Source organism: Stigmatopora argus, chromosome 18 (genome assembly GCF_051989625.1).
Source record: "Stigmatopora argus isolate UIUO_Sarg chromosome 18, RoL_Sarg_1.0, whole genome shotgun sequence".
NCBI lineage: Eukaryota > Metazoa > Chordata > Actinopteri > Syngnathiformes > Syngnathidae > Stigmatopora > Stigmatopora argus.
In genome coordinates, this window is record NC_135404.1 from 14,507,437 (window position 1) to 14,529,356 (window position 21,920).

A 21,920-nucleotide genomic window follows, 5' to 3' on the forward strand; every position below is an offset into this window, starting at 1 on the left:
GCCTATTTTTTTTCCTTTTTTTTTTTCGCCCGCCGTGTTTCTAAAGCGGCTTCCGTTCCATTTAGGGACGTTAAAATAGTAGAAATTGGCTTAGCGGGAGGTGAAATTTGAGTGCGAGCTTGTATTAGACTTGCGGAATAGGAAAGGAAATGGAGCAGAGTTAATTAAGGAAAACAAACCTGAGGACTCTCTGGCAGGTATGGAGAAAGTTTCTGTGGGAGTAACAGCTGCCACGCGCAAATGAAAACCCTTGAAAAAAGCCGTGCATGAAGAAAGAATGTAGTTCCACATTTCATACTTCATTAATTGTCACCTACTCCAGGCAGGCTGCATTGTGCGGATGGAGCTAACTAAATAACTTGTGCTTTTTTTTGCAGGCAACTCAAGCTTTATAATAAGGAGCTTTATGCAGATTTTATTGCCGCTCAGATCAAAACGCTCTCATTTCTGGCCTATATTATTCGGATTTATCAGGTATGCTTGTTTCTATTTTTTTGGAATGTTAATGTGGTTTTTGTTTGGGGTGAAATTGGACATGGGTTACCTTGTAGTGGCCATTTTTTAAACTCTGGTACATTTAAAAATAATGATGCGAAAGTAAAATCAATTTAAATACCTCATGGGGATACTTTAAAATATGTAGTAGGTATGGTAACAAGAAAAAAAAGTGAAAAGCTTTTTTTATTTACAAACAGCCTTTCAAATAACCGACGACAAAAAAAACAAGTTCCGAGCATGATAGCAATTATTTATTATTATTATTAAGACAACATTTCTCATTTCAAGTAAGGGGGCGGGATTGAAAACGTTAATATGGTTGGGGACCATTGCTCTAGATAACTCAAAAATGAATAAAGGGATTATTATTGGAGGATATGTTTTGAATTGAACAAAAGGGAATTTCCTGATAACTTTATTGAATATATTCAACTCAAATTTGTAGGATGAGAAAAGAACATGGCGATGCTTTGAATTTGGTAGCTTAGGCAAATTCCTGCTCTTCCTCTAATGCACTAAACATACTAAAACAGATTTTTTTTTCTTACCTACTTTCAAAAAAATCTGCGTTTTTAAAGTGTGAGACAAAGTGAACACAAGTAAACTCTGCCCACTCACATTCAGGCTATTTGCAAGCTTGTGTGCTTCATACTCAAATCATGTGTGTGTGTTTGTGTGTGTGTGTGTGTACTTTTTCAGGACCTGGTAGGAAAGTATTCCCAGCAGATGGTGAAGGGCATGTTACAGCTGCTCACTAACTGCCCCTCGGAGACCGCTCACCTCCGCAAGGAGCTGCTTATCGCAGCCAAGCACATTCTCACAACGGACCTACGCAGTCGTACGTCCATTCGCATGCAAACATACGCACGCCGCATGGAAATGTTACATGACCACATTGAGCAATCAAGGTTCAGGTTCATCATGCTTTAGACTTAAAAAAAAGGATCATGATTTTTTTTCTTTTTCGTATATAGTTTGATCTTGTTTCTGTTCAAAATTTTTAAATTTTTAGTTTTTTCCTATGTATGGCTATACCAGATTTACGCATCCTTATACATATACTGTATTTTTCGGGGTATACACCATTCAACTAATACACAATATAGATGTTAGAAATTAGATATAACTCACCGTAAAGTATAAGTTGTATTTTTGGGAGGGCATTTTTTTAAATTTGATTAGAAACCAAGAACAAATGTTGAAGTAACAATAGAAAAATGGAGGTTAAATAGGATCCAAATCTTGGATCCAAGATGGCGGAGCGCATGGGTGCAATGGCTCTTTGCTTTCAATTTGGTGTTTTGTTTTCTCAGTCTTATTGACGTGACTTTTTATATTTTTATATTACTTATTTATGTTTTTACTGGGAAAACACTTTGTGAAGTAGCACCACCATTTTCGTTATACGCAGCGGTGTATAATGACGATAAAGGCTTTTGATTTTGATTTGATGTGGTAACATAACATAACAAAATAACACAACAGGGTGTTATGGTTAGAATGGGGAAAAAAACAAAACATAGGTATATGTTGCACTCGAATTTTAAGCTATGAAAAAGCGTGACTTATAGTCCAGAAAATACAGTTATGAGAATTTATTTTTCTTGTTCTTGTTTTTGTTGTTGTTGCAGAGTTTATACCTTGCATGGATAAACTTTTTGACGAATCCATCCTGATTGGCTCTGGCTACACGGCCCGAGAGACTCTTCGGTAAGTTGCGCATCTCTTTCAATCATCTCCTCGTTTGGCAGAGGACGAGTCCAACCGTTGGGAGTCCGGCCGGCGCATATTAACGAAGCACATCACAAATCCCCTTGTCAAAGTGTCATGTAGCGTTCCCCTACATCACTCCTCCCGTGGGCACTTATTTCACCGGTCAATTTCCAAACATCTCTAACCTGAGCCACTTTACTGTCGTTTCAAAGGAGTTGTCCGAAGGAACTATGGAGACACGACTGGAATATCGTTCTCGGTCGTTCCTTCACGGTTACTTCACACAACTCTTTTATTATTTTTTTTTTGAATGCCTTTCACGTTTGCCCTTTGTCTCTTGCCACTTTGAGTTTTTGGCCGTATCCACCAATCATTTTCCCCGTCATCAACTCTCTTTTCAGACCTTTGGCCTACAGCACGCTTGCCGACCTGGTTCACCACGTTCGCCAGAACCTCCCCTTGACGGATCTGTCCTTAGCCGTGCAGCTCTTCGCCAAGAACATCGACGACGAGTCGCTCCCCAGCAACATTCAGACCATGTCCTGCAAGCTCTTGCTCAACCTGGTGGACTGCATTCGCTCCAAGTCGGAGCAGGAGAACGGCAACGGCCGGGACATCCTCATGAGGATGCTGGAGGTAATGAGGCTCGGGCTTCGATGAGTGTTTAAGTCGTTTACCCGTCGTGGTGATGGAAATAAGTCAGTGCGGCGAATTAGATTTAGATTAGAACTTTATTTCATCCCGTATTCGGGAAATTTCCTTGGTTGCAGTAGCAAGCACAGACACAGAAGACATTGTAGACCTAGCTAAAAAAACTGGAGCCACACACAGCAAGTCAACAAGGTGGACTGAGACTGAGCTCAACTGAGGTTAAATATGCAGGAGCAAAAAGTTAAAAGTCAGGATTTACACTTGCAGGAAACCCTTCAGTTACCTTTCCAGTGTATTTTTTGTGGTTACTTTTAAAGCACTGTTCCCATTGAGTTATTGTATTGTATTAGATTATATTTATTCATCCCGTACTTGGGAAATTCACTTTGTTGCAGTAGCAAGAAGTTGAAAACACAGGAAAAGATATTGTAGACCCACTAAATAAAATAGATAATAAATAAATCAGCCTGTTACACGAAATTTATATACATATACATATACACGTACACGTACACGTACACGTACACGTACACGTACACGTACACGTACACGTACACGTACACGTACACGTACACGTACACGTACACGTACACGTACACGTACACGTACACGTACACGTACACGTACACGTACACGTACACGTACACGTACACGTACACGTACACGTACACGTACACGTACACGTACACGTACACGTACACGTACACGTACACGTACACGTACACGTACACATACACATACACATACACATACACATACACATACACACATACACACACACATACACATACACATACACATACACATACACACACATTAAATGTTTACAATGAAAAATGTGGATTCACTTTAACTGATGTTAGCAAAAAAAAGTCAAATATTTTTTTCCACTTTAACGCATGACTTACTGTCACTTTTCTTATATAAAATGCCAAGCTACATTTCTGAACTTTGTTTGCTTTGTAGGTGTTTGTGTTAAAATTCCACACGATAGCCCGCTACCAGCTCGTCTCCATCTTCAAGAAATGCAAACCCCAGTCGGAAATGGGTGTGGTGGAACCCGCGGGGGTCCTTCCGGGCGTGCCAGCTACACCCACCCCTTCCACGACGCCCGCCATACTCCCGCCTGTACCCCCCACGCCCGTTCCCAGCGCGCCCCAGCCCCCCGCGGCGGCCCTCGACCGGCAGGGCGAGAAGGAGGACAAGCAGACGTTTCAAGTGTCGGACTGCCGCAGCTTAGTCAAAACGCTGGTGTGCGGCGTGAAAACCATCACGTGGGGGATCACCTCATGCAAAGCCCCCGGAGGTACGGCTACATGATGAGACGTCGGTCGAACACCCGCGTTTTTCGGGAGTCCGTTTACCCGATCGCTCGTTTCAAACAGAGGCCCAGTTCATCCCGAACAAGCAGCTCCAGCCAAAAGAAACGCAGATCTACATCAAGTTGGTCAAGTATGCCATGCAGGCTTTGGACATCTATCAGGTACAACAAGAGAACTTTTCAAGCGGTCTTTTCGAAAAACCGATTGAGAAAATTGATAGGAATCTGTGTACAACTGTTTTTCTTATGACCAGGTGCAGGTTGCCAATAACCAACAAGCGTACATCAGGGTGGCTAACTGCCAAGCGGTACGCATGAAGGAGGAGAAAGAGGTCCTCGAGCACTTTGCCGGCGTCTTCACCATGATGAACCCCCTCACGTTCAAGGAGATTTTTCAAACCACGGTCCCGTACATGGTCGAGAGAATTTCCAAGAATTATGCACTGCAGGTATACACACTATAAGTCTAGTATAAATCGGCCAAATAATCCACAATGAAGAGGAAAACCGCACCTAAATTGCGACCTATAGTCCGGAAAATACATAAATATGAGAAATTTGTTCTTGAATTTGATTTTTTTTTTCACAGATAGTGGCCAATTCCTTCCTGGCCAACCTGTCAACATCAGCCCTTTTCGCCACCATCTTGGTGGAGTACCTACTTGAAAGATTACCCGAGATGGGCTCCAATGTGGAGCTCTCCAATCTCTACCTCAAGCTCTTCAAACTGGTGTTCGGATCCGTCTCGCTGTTTGCGGCGGAGAACGAGCAGATGCTCAAAGTAATTCACGGCACACTTTGCGAGACCCCCGGCCGGCATCTTTCTATTCTGCCGCGTCAGGACGTTAAACGGATTCTTCTTCTTCCCGTAGCCACACCTTCACAAGATAGTCAACAGCTCTATGGAACTGGCCCAGTCCGCCAAGGAGCCTTACAACTACTTCCTGTTCCTGCGGGCGCTCTTCCGTTCCATCGGTGGAGGAAGCCACGATCTCCTTTACCAAGAGTTCTTGCCTCTTCTACCCAACCTGCTTCAAGGTAGATGCTCATTAATCAAGGGTCTCTGGTGTGTTTTGGGGGCATTTAAAACTAAAAACTTTTCTATTATGTGCCTTCGTTAGGTCTAAATATGCTCCAGAGTGGCCTCCACAAGCAACACATGAAGGATCTCTTTGTGGAATTGTGCTTGACGGTGCCGGTCCGTCTGAGTTCTCTGCTGCCCTACCTGCCCATGCTGATGGATCCGCTGGTTTCGGCCCTCAACGGTTCTCAGACGCTAGTGAGCCAGGGTCTTCGCACCCTGGAGCTTTGCGTAGACAACCTCCAGCCGGACTTCCTCTACGACCACATCCAGCCGGTCAGGGCGGAGCTCATGCAGGTAAGAAGAATTGTCTCTGTCTGCTTTTGTTTCAGCTCGGAAATGTTTTAATTGTGTGGTTTCCGACTCAAACGTAACGCAAACGAGGAGGACAAGAGGCGGAGAAAATGTGTTGAGGAGACTTTAATACAGGGGTGGCGTACACGTGGCTCTCCGGCCGCATGCGGCTCCCGACCAAACTTTAATGTGGCTCTTTGCTTCTTATTGGATTTTGTGTATACTGTGCCTCTTTTCGTTTCTCTTATTTTTATTCTTTCTTAAAACATACTCCAATTCATCAGGGCCCATTAAAAACAAATCATAAATTATGTTTTAAAATATAATGTGGCAGATGCGATTTTTTTATGCTGCTCTTTGACTCTCACAGTTTAAAATTTTGGCTTTTTGTGTCTAACATACCTGTCAACCTCTGCCGATAACTGCCCTTATAAATGATTATGATTCCCCTTACAAACCCCCCAAAAACCTTACAAACACCGTACGAGTCGTACAGTGTTTGTAAGGTTTTTGGGGGGGTTTGTAAGGGGAATCATAATCATTTATAAGGGCAGTTATCGGCAGAGGTTGACAGGTATGGACTCTAACTTGTTCGCCAATCCTCTTGTAATGTACGGGAATAAGTCATTTCCCTCCTGTTGTGAATACTTGGGTTGAAATTTAGGAATAAAAGGTATATAAATGTGGGCGGAGACTCGCTAAGTCCCTTAATCTTCCAGTGGGGATTCAGATGAACTGGGTGGTCATCATGGATTGGGAAATGAACAATGACACACAGTAACCATTAAATTGAGTGAGAGTTAGCTTTTTTGATGTTAGTGTTGGCAGTGCTTGGCGCTCAATGATTTTTGTTTCTCCGCTCCAAGGCATTGTGGCGCACTCTCCGAAACCCGGCCGAGAACATCTCCCACGTGGCCTACCGTGTTTTGGGGAAGTTCGGCGGCAGTAACAGGAAGATGCTGAAGGAGTCCCAGCGGTTGCACTACGTGGTGACGGAAGTTCAGGGGCCCAGCATCAAGGCCGAGTTCACTGATTGCAAAGCCTCCATACAGCTCCCAATGGAGAAGGTAAGACGACACTCAAATGCCAGAGCTGGGTTTTTATTTACATGGATCTGCCTCTGGTGTTTTAACTGAGGGCAAACAAAAGGAAGTCTCAAAAGACATTTTAATGTCAGTGTTTTCGGCAAGCATCAATACTTTTTTATTTGCATCGCATTGGAAATTATTCTGCAACGCGCTGCATGTCGATGATTTAATTAGCTGCAAAACTTTATGTTGCTTGGCCATGTGATGCTTTTCCCTGTTGTAAATGAATCCCAAATAGCACGGTAAAGTAGAAATTTCCATGTTGACAAATCAGGTTTTAAGTTGGGAAATTCAATGGATTGAATTGAATGCTTTTATTGTCGATGATAATTAACGCTTTCACCGCGTAATGCACAAATAACAACAACAAACAGACAAATAAATAATCAGTAAATGAAAAATAAATAAGTATTCCAAGTGAGATCTGCAGAGCGGAGTGGTCTTGTTCCATCTGAAGTCCAAGATGAGTTCCAGGGTTTTGAGACGTTCAGCGCCAAGTTGTTGAGAGCACACCACCGCTCCCTGAGTCTATGGACTCAACAACGAACAAACAAACACATTGCTAATCAATATATAGTCATGATAAATAAATATTCAATAAATAGGGAATAGTGGTCAACATAATAAATAAGTAGTCAACATGGGTAAGTGGTCTAGCAATAAGTCTTGATTAGGTGCAGAACTCGAGTTTAGTACAGTGACAGCTTTTGGGAAGAAACTGTCCTTGATGGTGTTTGTCTTGGTTGTTATGGTTATTGAGATCGGGATTCCGTACGATGAAGTGTTTGCCTCATGAAAGCAACACAGATAATCAATATCTAGTCATGATAAAGAAATAATCAATCAATAGTAATAGATAAATAAGTAGTCAACATAATAAATAAGTAGTATAAGGAGTAGTCAACATGGGTAAGTGGTCTAGAGGGGCTAGTAATAAGTCTTGATTAGGTGCAGAACTCAAGTTTAGTATGGTGACATCTTGTGTCCTTGATTGTGTTTGTCTTGGCTGTTATGGCTATTGAGATCCGGATTCCGTACGATGAAGTGTTTGCCTCATGTAAGCAAACACATAGATAATCAATATATAGTCATGATAAAGAAATAATCAATCAATAGTAATAGATCAATAAGTGGTTAGTCAACATAGACCATGTGCTGTCTTCCACTCTAGGCAATCGAGACGGCCCTCGACTGCCTGAAGAGCGCCAACACCGAGCCTTACTACAGACGGCAGGCGTGGGAGGTCATCAGGTGCTTCCTGGTGGCCATGACCAGCCTGGATGATAACAAACACGCTCTGTACCAGCTGCTTTCTCACCCCAAGTAAGCCAACCCTCGTTAGGCAAACTCGGAAGCCGGGTGCCACCGTTTTGCACGTCTTGGCCTTCGTTCGAGAGCTTTTCTTGTGGGATGGGTTAGTCACATTACCGGCATTGATCCCGGGCACCGGGCTAATTGACTTTCTTCTGTCTGTTTACGCTGCACCCGAGCCCTTTCGCTCTATTTTCATTACGCTTGCACGGAAAAGACGAGCGTGCCCGTGTCCACGCTTCTGTCCGGGTAATGAAGTGTGTCAGTTATGATCAGGGGGCCCCCGCGACCACTCGTGAGGCATCTTGATTCCAAATGTGCTGTTTTTCCCTTCCTGGGTTGATGCTCTCCTCGCCCTTTCCCTTCTTGATTAGGTGACTTTAAATCGAGCCTCGGGGAGAACGCGTCCGGCGATGGAAAAAGGTCAATTGATGTGGCATTCTTGACAGCCACACCAGTTTCCCGCCTGCCCAAATCTCTCTTGGTTTTTGTCACAGTCTTGTTACTTCGCCTCCTCCCACTCCCGTTCGGTTTCAACCCAAATAGCAGCCTTTTAAATGGCGCTAATTAAATTAGCCCATCTATTAGCTCTACCTCCGTCACTTGGCATTATAAAGCTCGGGCGCGGCGAAAACAGCGGCTCGATAACACGCTGCCACAGTTGCCTTCAGCTGTTGTAAATATCCAATATAGAGGGGGACGCAAGGGAGCTGGAGAAGGGCGACCACCCACCTCAAAATGGAAGACAACCTATTTTCTCTCAGATACGTCGTATTTGTCGTTAAAAAAAAAAGATGACTGAATCGAGGGTATGGCTTATATGCGCAAAAATTAGACTTGACATGCACGAAACCGCAGGGTGACAGATGAAATGACACAACGCAAGACAATGCGGGCGGTCATTTATTTTAAAATAGAGCACATATAAACAGATAAAACTCCTAACAAAATTTCTTTTGATGTCTATGGATAAAATTCAAGAGAAAAACAATAACAAATCTTGCATAAAACGTGAAATTGAGCGCTCGGGCGCCGACATCTTATCTAGGGATGACAAACTAGGGTGCTATGGACACACTTCCCGGTTGTACTGCTCACCTGACTTCCTTTTTGAATTTGTCTACATGCAGGCAACGCTCTTTAGGAATGTGCGATCCAGCAGGCGATCTTTTCGGTTCATACAGTATCTCAGAAACGGCATGTGTGATGATTTTTCTTAAAATTTTCCTTTCAAAGTAACACATCCCTATTAAAACCATAAATATGGAGGTGAAAATTGTGAATCAGGGGGCATCTTATACCAGAAAATTTGTAAAATTCAATGATTTTAAGGCAATTTCAAGGGTGCGGCTTATACGCGGGTACGGCTAATATGCGAGAAAATACGGTACCAGCACATTCAGATTTAATCACATGGCAGTTTTCAGTTTTTTCCCTTAGATAATTGCTAATCCTTTGTTTTTTTTCCTCCTAGCTTCACCGAGAAATGGATCCCCAACGTTATCATATCGCATCGCTACAAGGCGCAGGACACGCCCGCCCGCCGAACCTTCGAGCAGGCCTTGACCGGGGCCTTCATGTCCGCCGTGATAAAGGACCTGAGGCCCAGCGCGCTCCCGTTCGTAGCCAGCTTGATCCGCCACTACACCATGGTCGCCGTGGCCCAGCAATGCGGTGAGACCCGCCATCATCTAAAGCACATGTGTCAAAGTGGCGGCCCGGGGGCCAAATCTGGCCCGCCGCATCATTTTGTGTGGCCCGGGAAAGTCAATGATGAGTGCCGACTTTCTGTTTTAGGATCAAATTCAAATGAAGAGTATAGATGTAGATTAAATATCCTGATTTTCCTCCTTTTAAATCAATAATTGTCATTTTTAATCCATTTTTTCTGTTTTTAGTTCAAAAATCATTTTGTAAAATCTAAAAACATATTATAAAAGCTAAAATAAACATTGTTTTAGATCTATATAAAACTGAATATTCAGGGATTTTACTCCAGTTCTTTTAATCCATTTAGAAAAACAAATCTAAATATTATATCTAAAATGGTCCGGCCCACATGAAATCGAGTTGACGTTAACGCGGCCTGCGAACCAACCCGAGTCTGACACCCCTGATCTAAAGCGTAGCGGGTCCGATTGCTTATTGGGTTTTTGTGGGTTTCTAATCCACAGGTCCATTCCTGCTGCCGTGCTACCAGCTCGGCAGTCAACCAAGCACCGGCATGTTCCACAGCGAAGAGAACGGGTCAAAGGGTATGGATCCACTGGTCCTGATTGACGCCATAGCCATCTGCATGGCCTACGAGGAGAAAGAACTGTGCAAGATCGGCGAGGTGGCCCTGGCGGTCATCTTTGACGTGGCAAGCATCATCCTGGGCTCGAAGGAGAGGGTGAGTCATTGGCTGACTACCTCTGGCGTGAAATTCAATGACACTCATTCAATCTTTGCGCATGGCCAAGATAATTTCGCATTCTTCTTCAACCTCCAGGCGTGCCAGCTTCCCTTGTTCTCCTACATCGTGGAGCGTTTGTGTGCTTGCTGCTACGAGCAGGCTTGGTACGCCAAGCTGGGTGGCGTGGTGTCCATCAAGTTCCTCATGGAGCGGTTGCCTCTTATCTGGGTTCTACAAAACCAGTTGACCTTTCTCAAGGCACTGTTGTTTGTTATGATGGACCTCACAGGAGAGGTGAGCTCCCATCATCCCTTGCGAAATGATTGCAATGGTGTTCAGACCCTCTTTAGCTAGATTTTGTGACTCGGCCTGTTTTTGTTCTCGTCCCAGGTTTCAAACGGAGCCGTAGCAATGGCCAAGACTACCCTAGAGCAGTTGTTGGTCCGCTGTGCCACGCCACTGAAGGATGAAGAAAAAACCGAAGAACTCCTGACCGCCCAAGACAAATCTTTCCACTTGGTGACGCATGACCTGGTTCGAGAGGTCACCTCCCCCAACTCAACGGTCAGGAAGCAGGCCATGCACTCCCTGCAGGTGCTGGCCCAGGTCACCGGAAAAAGTGTCACTGTCATAATGGAGCCACACAAAGAGGTAAATAAAGGACTGGATGTTGTTTATCAGCTCTGCCAAGAAATCAAACCATCGCTGCTGTTTCTCATCAGGTTTTGCAAGATATGGTCCCGCCCAAGAAACATCTTCTGCGCCACCAACCCGCCAATGCCCAGATTGGCCTGATGGAAGGCAACACGTTCTGCACCACGCTGCAGCCCCGCCTCTTCACGATGGACCTGAATGTCATGGAGCACAAGGTCTTTTATACCGAGGTATGCGATTCAGCCTAAAAAAATACATTTGGAGCCCAAAAAATTTGCCTTTAAGGTCGCATCTCACTTGACATGAGGTTGCCTAGCTTCAGTATTTCAACTGAGAAAGAACAAAGTGCAGAATTAGAGACGTAGGAGACCATTTTGGACCGAGCAGTGACAGTCTGACCTTTCGTTCTCCATCCAGTTGCTGAACTTGTGCGAAGCGGACGACGCCGCACTTATGAAGCTGCCGTGTTACAAGAGTCTTCCCTCTCTGGTGCCTCTGCGCATTGCCGCTCTCAGTGAGTAATGTCGTCTTAAACGGGCCCTTCATAGAAGTCGAGTCCATTACTTTCAACTAGACATATTTTTGCATGCAAGTCCTCGTCAGATCATTTTGAAAATATGCCTCTTGAGGAGGCAAAAACTAGCACACGCAAATAATAATAATAATAATAATAATCGGACATAGGCCATGTCGTCATTACCACAACACAAAAAAAGCCTACTTGTCATCACACGCAGAAGCTGCGTGTGACGAAATTGATGGTGCTGCTCCATAAGCTACGTTTAGTCGGCAAAAGACCTAACTAAGTGTAAGTTACGGACTTGTAATTTGTCATTCCGCTGTTGTGGATACAGGTCGCAAATGTCTTTTATTTCCTCCAATTTGTACATCGCTATTGGAACTTTAGAATCATACAAAAGGGTGATTTTCGACTAAGTAACAACAAAATAAATATAGCAAATCCCATTTGTACACATCACTTGTACAGCCACAATATAAGATTTCAAGCAAATTGTTTAAAGAATATATTTTGATAAATACATTTATACAGTGAAGAATATATTTTGATAAATAAATTTATACAGTGAAGAATATATTTTGATGAATAAATTTAGACAGTGAAGAATATATTTTGATCAATATATTTATACAGTGAAGAATATATTTTGATAAATAAATTTATACAAGGAATAAAGTTGTTCACGCAATGTGATGAATTGAGCTATAAAGAATATATTTTGATAAATAAATTTATACAGTGAAGAATATATTTTGATCAATAAATTTATACATGCAGTGAAAAATATATTTTGATAAATACATTTTATACAGTGAAGAATATATTTTGATAAATAAATTTATACAGTGAATAAAGTTGTTCACGCAATGTGATGAATTGAGCTATTTTTTTACGTTACATGGTTTAGTAATAAATTGTATTTTTTGGACTATGAGTTGCACCTTGCCGAAGAAGTTAAAAAAAGAGAAACATGATTCACACAAAAGTATTAGTTGCACTTGCACATAAACCGAGAACAAAGTAACAATAACAACAACAGGCTAAATAGGCACCTGTTCAAATAACAGTTTTTCAGATAACTAAAAAAAACAACATAACAGCCTGTCAAAGCTCAGAGAAAAAAAATAATCAAAGGTTGCGCTTGAGTATTAGCAACCCCAACAACAACCTTTGAAAAAGTGCGACTTATAGTCTGGAACATACGATAAATAACCCTTAGAAGCCTGTTATTTGTCAAAACACGGTAAGAATTTGTTGCATTTTTATGCTGCCTTGTCAGACGCTCTAGCGGCCTGCAACTACTTGCCACAGTCCAGAGAGAAAATCATTGCCGCTCTGTTCAAAGCCCTCAACTCCACCAATAGTGAGCTTCAGGAAGCAGGAGAGGCATGCATGAGGAAGGTGAGTGACTTTCATCTATTTCAAGGGTGTCAGACTCGGGTTGGTTCGCGGGCCGCATTAATGTCAACTCGATTTTATGTGGGCCGGACCATTTTAGATATATTTAGATTTCTTTTTATAAATGGATTAAAAGCCCTGAATATTCATTTTTTTATAGATCTAAAACAATGTTTGGTTCAGCTTTTTTGTATATTTTTAGATTTTACAAAAGGATTTTTTAAACTAAAAACACAGAAAAAAATGATTAAAAAAATTACAATTATTGATTTAAAAGGGGGAAAATCAGAAAATGTAATATACATCTATACTCTTCATTATAATTTGATCCTAAAACAGAAAGTCGGCACTCATGATTTACTTTCTCGGGCCGCACAAAATGACGCGGCGGGCCAGATTTGGCCCCCGGGCCGCCACTTTGACACCTGTGATCTATTTATTAATTTTTCTATCTCCCTCAGCCTCATTTGTCAGAAACCCATCGGGCTTATTTTTGTCTCTACCGAAAAACCTTGAGTCCCTCACACATAATAATGCTCAAAACTCGTATTCCAACTTTGCCCTCGAGCTCTAAACTCCTGTTTTTTTAAAACCGGTACTTTTAAGAAACTTACCTTTCCCTCCATATTAACGATTCTTTTCGGCCTCCCGGTTCATTGGCTCGCGTCTTTTTCAGTCGCAGGGATCATTCATTAATCCATCGGAACTTTTCCGTGATTTATCAGACTTGGTGGCCTTATTTATCAAATCAGCCACGGCGCCAAGACCCCAATCAATTCACCCTGGATGCTCTTTGTCCCCCTTTCTCCTTCAATTTCCGTGTCCTTCATTTTCTTTTTTTGCCGCCATCACTCTTTATTGTGTGGTAGACACCTCCCCCCCCCCCGCCACCCTTTCTTTCATCTCTGCCCTGATAACACTAATGAGCATTGCCGTGGCCCGATCAATAGAGGATGGGATGTTTGTTCTCTCCACTGTGGGGGAAAAAGAATGTGCATCTTTTCCCGGGGGCACGTGTCCGTAACGCTGTCGTCGTCTCATTTCCCTTTTGTCCATCAACGGATAAATGGAGTATTCAGTTGGGAGTTGACAGGGTTTGATAACCTGACCAAATTAACTCCAATGTTAAGGATTGGGCTGTTACGATGTGTCAAAACGGTGATACATATTGTGATATTTTTATACCCCAAAAGCTTGCCAATATAGGCCAAGATTATCATTTTAAAAAAGGAACTGGTGGATGGCAATTTATATTTTTGACACAATGGTCTTATCACACATGACTTACTGCCTAAAAATCACTAAAACCAATTGAAAGTATTTATAAGCAAGCTCTGAACGTATTGGACAAAAAGCCAAAAACGCACCACCACTGTCAGATATTAAAAAAAATACAAACACCTGAACTTTTACTATACTGTTAAATATGCAGACGCCACCTTAGTTTACAAAATCTTCCAACACAAAGCTCCTCCTCCACGGCAATATTTTGTACCCAAAAATTCCAACACATCAACAAGGGCTGGCTCTAGAGGTGACTGTGTAGTTCCCTTCAAAAGGAGTGCTAAATCAGCCAAAGCACATTCTTACCTGGATCTCAATACCGATTAGCATACGTGAACTCCTGTCTCTGAACCTGTTGGCCAATCATCTTAAAGCCTGGCTGTTAGAGCAACAAAATTGCAATCACAATGCTGTGTAAAACTGTGCTATGTTACGTATGAGTGTGTGTCTAGTATGTGTCATTGTTTATCTTAAACCTACACAAGATATATTCATTAATATGTGCTGTCCCTTATTAAATAAATCAAAATTCAAACTCAATATTTTCTATTGGTAAGGTGTCTTTTAGCTCATTGACTGGCATTGACGGCGCCGGATGTCTGATCCACTTTTACTGGATTGGGCGTTCAGAACGATCAATGGCCCTGAAACCAGAGCGTTCACTTCCAGCCTGATCGGTTTTGAAGGCCACTTGCTGTTCATTTTATGCCAATTACCGTTCGTTGTTGATTCTGAGTCACTTCTTGTTCCGTCTTCCAAAATCAACAAGAAGCGATCTGTCCCAAAATCAACAGCCCAAAAATGAGGAAATCACAAAAACAAGTTTTCCTACCAACCTCCCAGTCCAAGTGTATTGAGTTTGATTTATTTAAGAAAGCGACAACACCTATTCGTGAACATATACATGTAAATAATGCAAGATTATTTCCATCTGTTGGGCATGCTGAGCCACCATGTTGTTTGGAGCTCCTCAAATGTGTGGAATTGATAAAAATGTCCACCTTTGTGTTGTTTTCTAGTTCTTGGAGGGTGCCACCATCGAGGTGGACCAAATCCACACTCACATGCGGCCACTGCTCATGATGTTGGGGGACTACCGCAGCCTCACGTTGAATGTCGTCAACCGTCTGACTTCCGTGACTCGCCTCTTCCCCAACTCTTTCAACGACAAGTTCTGTGATCAAATGATGGTAAGAAACGCTTGCATTATAATTATGTGTGACCTTTTTATCACAACATTGACCGACACCCCCATACCAGTTCTTGCCATTCTCTACTCAAATTTTTTCCTTCTATGTTTTTCATCTTTGAATCCAAATTTTTGTCATTTAACAGAAATGACATTGTTCTATGTACCGTATGTTTTGGACTATAAGTCGCACCTGCCCCCAAAAATTTAATAAGTATGTGCAGGTTTAATTTTTGGATGGGCTTTAAAAAAAGAAGATCAGAAATCAAGGACAAACGTAGCATAACATAAAATAGCTTAACATATAAATAGTAAAATGTCTTAAGATAACATTTTGTCAGGTAACTTTAGCCTAAAAAAATCAACATGATGGTCAGAGAGAAAACAAATCGAATATTAGTGGGTGGGCCAGAAAAACGTTTTAAAAAGTTTTACCTAGGTCTACAATGTCTTGTTTCTGTCTCGTTACTGCAACCAACCTGATTTATAGTCCGGAAAATATGTTCAAAGCATTTTCCTGTCACTGAATGTATCCATTTTTTGTTTATTTATTGAGTAATTCATTATTTTTTTAATTAATTATTATTTTTTGGGTCTCTTAGCAACACCTTCGAAAGTGGATGGAGGTGGTGGTGATAACACACAAGGGAGGCCAGCGCAGCGACGGAAGCGTGAGTATAAATGTCCAAAATGCAGACACGGACCGCGGCGTTTCCGCCACCGCGACATATTGACGCATCTCTGCTGACATTTCGCGAGAAGCCAGTGTTTAAGTAGTTTGCCGATAACGAGCATCGGCATGCCATCGGTCCAAACCAAACCAAGCTTGAGTCTCACGTCGTCAACATGTCGCGGAGTGGCTCGCTTGTGGCCGTATTACAATCGATGATTAATTAGACGTCAGGCTGCCGATGGTGGTTTTCCTCATTATCCTCCTGACAGATAACCTTGTAAAGGTGAGAACTTTAAGGGGGGAAACGGGTCCCCTCGCTTGTGGAAATGAAACCGTTTCAAGCTTCCATTTCAGGAGACTTCCCCCCCCCCCCCCCCCGTCTATTAATGCTTGCCATAATGACATGCAAATTAGCCCCTTTCTTCTTTGCCGTCGCCACCCGGCTTCTCGTCTCGTGCCCGTCGACGGCCAGACGGGAAATCGCAGTCGAGCTCGGGTCATGCGGTCAATTAGCCTATCCTGATAAAGACAACAACGGGGGAAGAAGAATGGCGCAAAACCCGGGAGGATAAAAGGGAGGTCGCCCCAATTGACTTTTTGACATGAGACGAGGAAATGCTATCTTCATTTTTTTTGACCTTCCATCTCCAAACGGGATGCTTTGGTGTCTGGCTCCAAAAGTTTTGCCGAGGTCGTACGCAAAGGTTGTCGCCGGCTCACTACACTTTGCTATTATCGGGCCAACTCGCGTATGGAATTCAAGGCGAGGGATGTCCCCGATTTGAACACATTTTGGGGGAAAATGGCATTTTTAGTGGATCGGAATAGGGTAAAAAAAAGAAGTCTTTTTTTCTTTTTTCCCTAAGCCCACAGGTGGCTAGGATGGGGTCCAGCACCCCCGCGACCCTTGTGAGGGTAAGCAGTACGGAAAATGAATTAACTGTGTATATATATATATATATATATATATATATATATATATATATATATACAGATATATATATATATATATATATATATATATATATATATATATATATATATATATATATATATATATATATATATAATTCATTTTCCGTACTGCTTACCCTCACAAGGATCACGAGGGTGCTGGACCCCATCCCAACCACCTCTGGGCAGTAGGCAGAAGACACCCTGTAATGGTTGCCATCCAATTATAAACCACTATATGTACAGTATATTTCAAAAAATATTTCTATATCTATATTTGCACTATTGAAACAAACTTTGCAGGAAAACCAAGCAAAATGTCCAGCATTAACAAAAATAGTCAAGGAATCACAACATATACATCTTATGAGGTGACTAGCTTAACTTAATGTAAATGACATTGTGTAAACAATTTTGTATGTGAGATTCGTCAAAATCGAACGCACACCAATACACACACCAACACACACAAACATACACACACACACACACCACTGTGTTGATTTTGACCATTGTCTCCCATTCTGGTACAGCCTGCATTGGAGGGCTTTGAGGTGAGATTTGACCCAGTATTGCGCCACCTGTGGCTGACGTTTGAAGCGTACTTGAACCCATGTTGTGACCGTGAAGTTTCCCTGTACACGTACTTTGGAATGTGTCCGTGTGTTTGTGTTTGTATGCCGACTGTCATGTCAGCTCTTTACATTTTATCGGAAGACGACCGCGCTTCGCCAGACGACAATATTTGTGGTTTTGCCGAAATAAATAGCCGGAATGTCTTTAAAATGGCTTCATTTTCCTGATTAGGACTCATCAGTCATTTTTACTAATGGACACCAATTTGCTGGCGTCTTACTCAACTTGAATTCATTCCCTTTGTCTTATCCTTTTGTTTTTATTGATTTATTTTTCTAGGAAATGAAGATCTGTTCCGCCATCATTAATCTTTTCCACCTGATCCCCGCCGCACCTCAGACGCTCGTCAAACCTCTGTTGGAGGTCGTCATGAAGACGGAACGGGCCATGCTCATCGAAGTAAGACACACTCACAAATTTGGTTTTTACTGCATATTTAGAAGACAAAAATCCTGACAATGTTTTTGTAAAATATCAGAATATTTCCTATTTACGTAATGTTATCAGTCAGTCAATAAATGCCAAACAGCCAATGATCCGATAAAACACCTTTAAAAATTGGAGTTAATCATGGATATTTTTTAAGAGTAATTAAACAAACCAACTATTCTTCAAAAATTCATGTAAAAATATGAACTCAAGTACTTTCCAGGATAAATTCCAGGACAAATATTAGAGGACGTGTGGGCGTAAATTGTCAAAGAACCAGTTTCTAACTAGTGAGAAATTCATATTGCAGATATATTTCTTCCAATTTTACTCATATCTCAAAATGTTTTTGTAAAATATCAAAATATTTCCTATTTACATATCGTTGTCATTCAGTCAATAAATGCCAAATAACCAATTATCCGATAAAACACCTTTAAAAATTGGAGTTAGTCATGGATATTTTCAAGAGTAATTAAATGAAATGCATTAAATGAATTATTAATTAGAAATTCACGTAAAATATGAACTCAAGTACTTTCCAGGATAATCAATACAATGCGACAAACATTGGAGGACGAGTGAGAAATTCTTATTGGAGTTTGCTGTAATAAAAAAAAATGCTTTATGCAATATTTTTTCCAATTTTATTCATCTTTCATATTTTTTTTAAATTTTGCTAACATCCAGGCTGGCAGTCCATTCAGGGAGCCATTGATAAAATTCCTGACCCGTCACCCTTCGCAAACAGTGGAGCTGTTCATGATGGAGGCGACTCTTAACGACCCCCAGTGGAGTCGCATGTTCATGGTTAGACATATTTCTACACATTATATTCCATAACTGAATCCAGGTCTCTCAAATATTCTAGTATAGTGTTACTTATTTTCATGTGTGTGTTCACGCACAGAGTTTTTTGAAGCACAAAGATGCCAAGCCCTTACGAGACGTGCTGGCGTCCAACCCCAACCGCTTCGTCACGTTGCTGGTTCCCGCCGGGACCGCGGCCACCGTCCGACCCGGATCTCCCTCCACGGCCACCGCTCGATTGGATCTCCAGTTTCAAGCCATTAAAGTATGTATTTTCTACTTAGCTTTCACCGCTACCCAAAATTAGCCAAATATACCGTATTTTCCGGACCATGAGTACCACTTTTTAAATACTTTTTACAGTGTGTTTTTGTTTTGTTGTTGTTTTTTTAGACCATAGTTATAAAAAAAAATGCTCCTATTACTTTAACTTCCCTATTTTACCATTACCGTATTTTCCGCACTATGAGGCGCAACTCACAAGCATATCTTCCTTTTCCCGCGTCTATTTAGATCATCAGCATCATCGTAAAGAATGACGAAGGCTGGCTAGCGGGCCAGCATTCGCTGGTCAATCAACTCCGGCGAGTGTGGGTCAGCGAGGCCTTCCAAGAGAGACATCGCAAAGACAACATGGCGGCCACCAACTGGAAGGAGCCTAAGCTGCTAGCTTACTGTCTACTGAGCTACTGCAAGTATGTAGATTCCATTTTTTAATCAATTGCCTCATTAGGCAAACGGGTGGGCAACTGTTTTTAGTTTTCAAAACACGACAGATGGGCCGTATAAATGATAAATGTATACCATGTATAATAGAACTCCATTTATAATGTGAAAAAAAATAACACAGTGCCTCCCCACCAAAAGGCGCAACTACTCGGAGATCGAGCTGCTGTTCCAGTTGCTGCGGGCCTTCACGGGTCGCTTCTTGTGCAACATGACTTTCCTGAAGGAGTACATGGAGGAGGAAATTCCCAGGAACTACTCCATCGTCCAGAAGAGAGCCCTCTTTTTCCGCTTTGTCGAGTTCAATGACCCGCACTTCAATGACGAGCTCAAAGCCAAGGTATGTTCAGTTCAATTCGGCGTGAATGTTCGAATGTTCTTCAATGCTTCTGGCATTTCCAGCTATGGGAAATTCCAAATGATTGTGTATGCTGACCTATTTAAATAACAAACCCGGACTCCAGTGATGTTTTTAAAAGTGTGTAAAATAATTTGAAGGCCTTGGGGGTTCATGCAAATTGCACTTTTTGGGGATTGTAATCGTTTGACATGGTCATTCCTTGGTAAAAAAAATGGGAAAAGGTAAGATTGAATGGAATGCTTTTATAAGTATAATGAGATTTAAAGCTTTCACCATGTAGTGCACAAATAACAACAACAAACAGCCAAATACATCATCAGTAAATAAGAAATAAATAAGTAGTCCAAGTGAGATCTGCAGAGCGGAGCGGTCTTGTTCCGTCTGAAGTCCAGGATGAGTTCTATGGTTTTGGTGACGTTCAGCGCCAAGTTTTAGAGAGCGTACCACGGCTCGCTGAGTCTATGGACTCAACAACAAACAAACAGACACATAGATAATCCATATATAGTCATGAAAAATAAATGATCAATAAATAGTAATAGATAAATAAGTGGTCAACATAACAAATACATAGTATAATGAGTAGTCCAAGCAATAAGTCTTGATTAGGTGCAGAACTCGAGTTTAGTATGGTGACTGCTCTTGGGAAGAAACTGTCCTTGATTGTGTTTGTTTTGGCTGTTATGGCCATTGAGATCCGGATTCAGTGTTGGCCTCATGTAAGTAAAATCTAGGTACACTTGGCCAAAGTAGGGAGGCAAACTTTTGCGTCAGGGAACAGCTACATTCGTGGCTAAAGTAGTTCGGTTTCTTTTCCACTAATCTGTGGTGTGGATTATCCTTTATATTTGCATGTGGAGGAGTGGATGTCGTATGTGCTGTTGTCAATGGTCAAAACAACGATGGCGCGTGGGACATCTGCTATTGTAACGATTGCAATATCATTCCAATGACGTGTTGGATGTAAAATCCACTTTTGGTGCAGTGTCATAAAGCATATGCATGAATACAGTATGTGATTTGGAGACACAAAGGAAACAAGCACGCCGAATAAAAGAGAATGAATCATTTTTCATGCACAGACGGAACGCCGTCTGCTCCTCTTACAGTTAATTTGTTTTTGCCATGTAGACCATAAAGACTTTTTTGGAAATCCCAAATTCGAGCTACATAACTCATGCAGACACGCAAACAAAAGCCAACGTGAAGTTGATGAAGCACGCCGCTCGTTTCACACTACACTGCAGTTGGGTTTTGTTACTAAACAGGCCGCCACGCAAGAGTTGTTTGAACTGCAGCCATATTATCGTCTCCCTTGCCACTCTTTACGGTGATTATGATTGCTTCACTGCGTTGTTTTCATACTTTATAATCTGAGCGGCGGAGTTTCACGCTACAGTGACGTGAACGGCCGACATCTTCATCTGTTTTTGTCTTTGACCGGTAAAAATGCATTTGTGTTTGGCACTAGCTGGGATATTTCTCCAAATTTTCATCGTTTGCAGCCGTGTCTTATCACGTTTTATTCGAAGCTATCGAGAGTCGCCAATCGAGGAGTTGTTGTTCTGCATGTGGAAACTCACTATCAAGTCGTATTTCTTCGTTGTTCGAGAATTGATACTCTTGAAATTTGTGAGCCAAACAGAAGGGGGCAGTATGAATGGATTCTTGGAATCATTTATAAAATATTTTTGTATCAGGGTTGATTGATTAATTGCGGAATTAGTTTTACCTGTAGGTTATGACCTCATAGCTGTCAAGCCAATTGCTCCCCTTATTAATGATTGCAATTCCCCCTTTTAAGCGATAAAAAATGTACAAATGCAACGAAGCACATATTAAATAACAAAGGGCGCACTTAAAAGTCTAAAATTTTCTCCAAAGTGGACGGGGTGACCAATCAGTGTGCTCTAAATTCAAGATTCTGCTGTATG

General features: G+C 41.8%; 1 protein-coding gene across 2 annotated transcripts in view; it reads left to right on the plus strand.

Moving 5' to 3' along the window:
• LOC144092755 (transformation/transcription domain-associated protein-like) overlaps nucleotides 1–21,920 on the plus strand; it is a 78,613-nt gene that overhangs the window by 6,762 nt on the left and 49,931 nt on the right. Inside the window, exons 11-37 of one of the 2 annotated variants that reach the window (XM_077625826.1) lie at nucleotides 378–474; nucleotides 1,198–1,336; nucleotides 2,130–2,208; nucleotides 2,613–2,847; nucleotides 3,829–4,168; nucleotides 4,248–4,345; nucleotides 4,438–4,632; nucleotides 4,773–4,964; nucleotides 5,056–5,221; nucleotides 5,305–5,561; nucleotides 6,425–6,625; nucleotides 7,818–7,969; nucleotides 9,432–9,631; nucleotides 10,132–10,349; nucleotides 10,449–10,646; nucleotides 10,743–11,003; nucleotides 11,075–11,236; nucleotides 11,424–11,520; nucleotides 12,806–12,927; nucleotides 15,228–15,398; nucleotides 16,000–16,068; nucleotides 17,558–17,578; nucleotides 17,940–18,059; nucleotides 18,780–18,899; nucleotides 19,000–19,164; nucleotides 19,413–19,594; nucleotides 19,767–19,965. In XM_077625826.1, the coding sequence (XP_077481952.1) occupies nucleotides 378–474; nucleotides 1,198–1,336; nucleotides 2,130–2,208; nucleotides 2,613–2,847; nucleotides 3,829–4,168; nucleotides 4,248–4,345; nucleotides 4,438–4,632; nucleotides 4,773–4,964; nucleotides 5,056–5,221; nucleotides 5,305–5,561; nucleotides 6,425–6,625; nucleotides 7,818–7,969; nucleotides 9,432–9,631; nucleotides 10,132–10,349; nucleotides 10,449–10,646; nucleotides 10,743–11,003; nucleotides 11,075–11,236; nucleotides 11,424–11,520; nucleotides 12,806–12,927; nucleotides 15,228–15,398; nucleotides 16,000–16,068; nucleotides 17,558–17,578; nucleotides 17,940–18,059; nucleotides 18,780–18,899; nucleotides 19,000–19,164; nucleotides 19,413–19,594; nucleotides 19,767–19,965 (4,456 nt within the window). The remainder of the gene's footprint in view (nucleotides 1–377; nucleotides 475–1,197; nucleotides 1,337–2,129; nucleotides 2,209–2,612; nucleotides 2,848–3,828; nucleotides 4,169–4,247; nucleotides 4,346–4,437; nucleotides 4,633–4,772; nucleotides 4,965–5,055; nucleotides 5,222–5,304; nucleotides 5,562–6,424; nucleotides 6,626–7,817; nucleotides 7,970–9,431; nucleotides 9,632–10,131; nucleotides 10,350–10,448; nucleotides 10,647–10,742; nucleotides 11,004–11,074; nucleotides 11,237–11,423; nucleotides 11,521–12,805; nucleotides 12,928–15,227; nucleotides 15,399–15,999; nucleotides 16,069–17,557; nucleotides 17,579–17,939; nucleotides 18,060–18,779; nucleotides 18,900–18,999; nucleotides 19,165–19,412; nucleotides 19,595–19,766; nucleotides 19,966–21,920) is intronic. The other variant, XM_077625827.1, reaches the window with a different exon arrangement.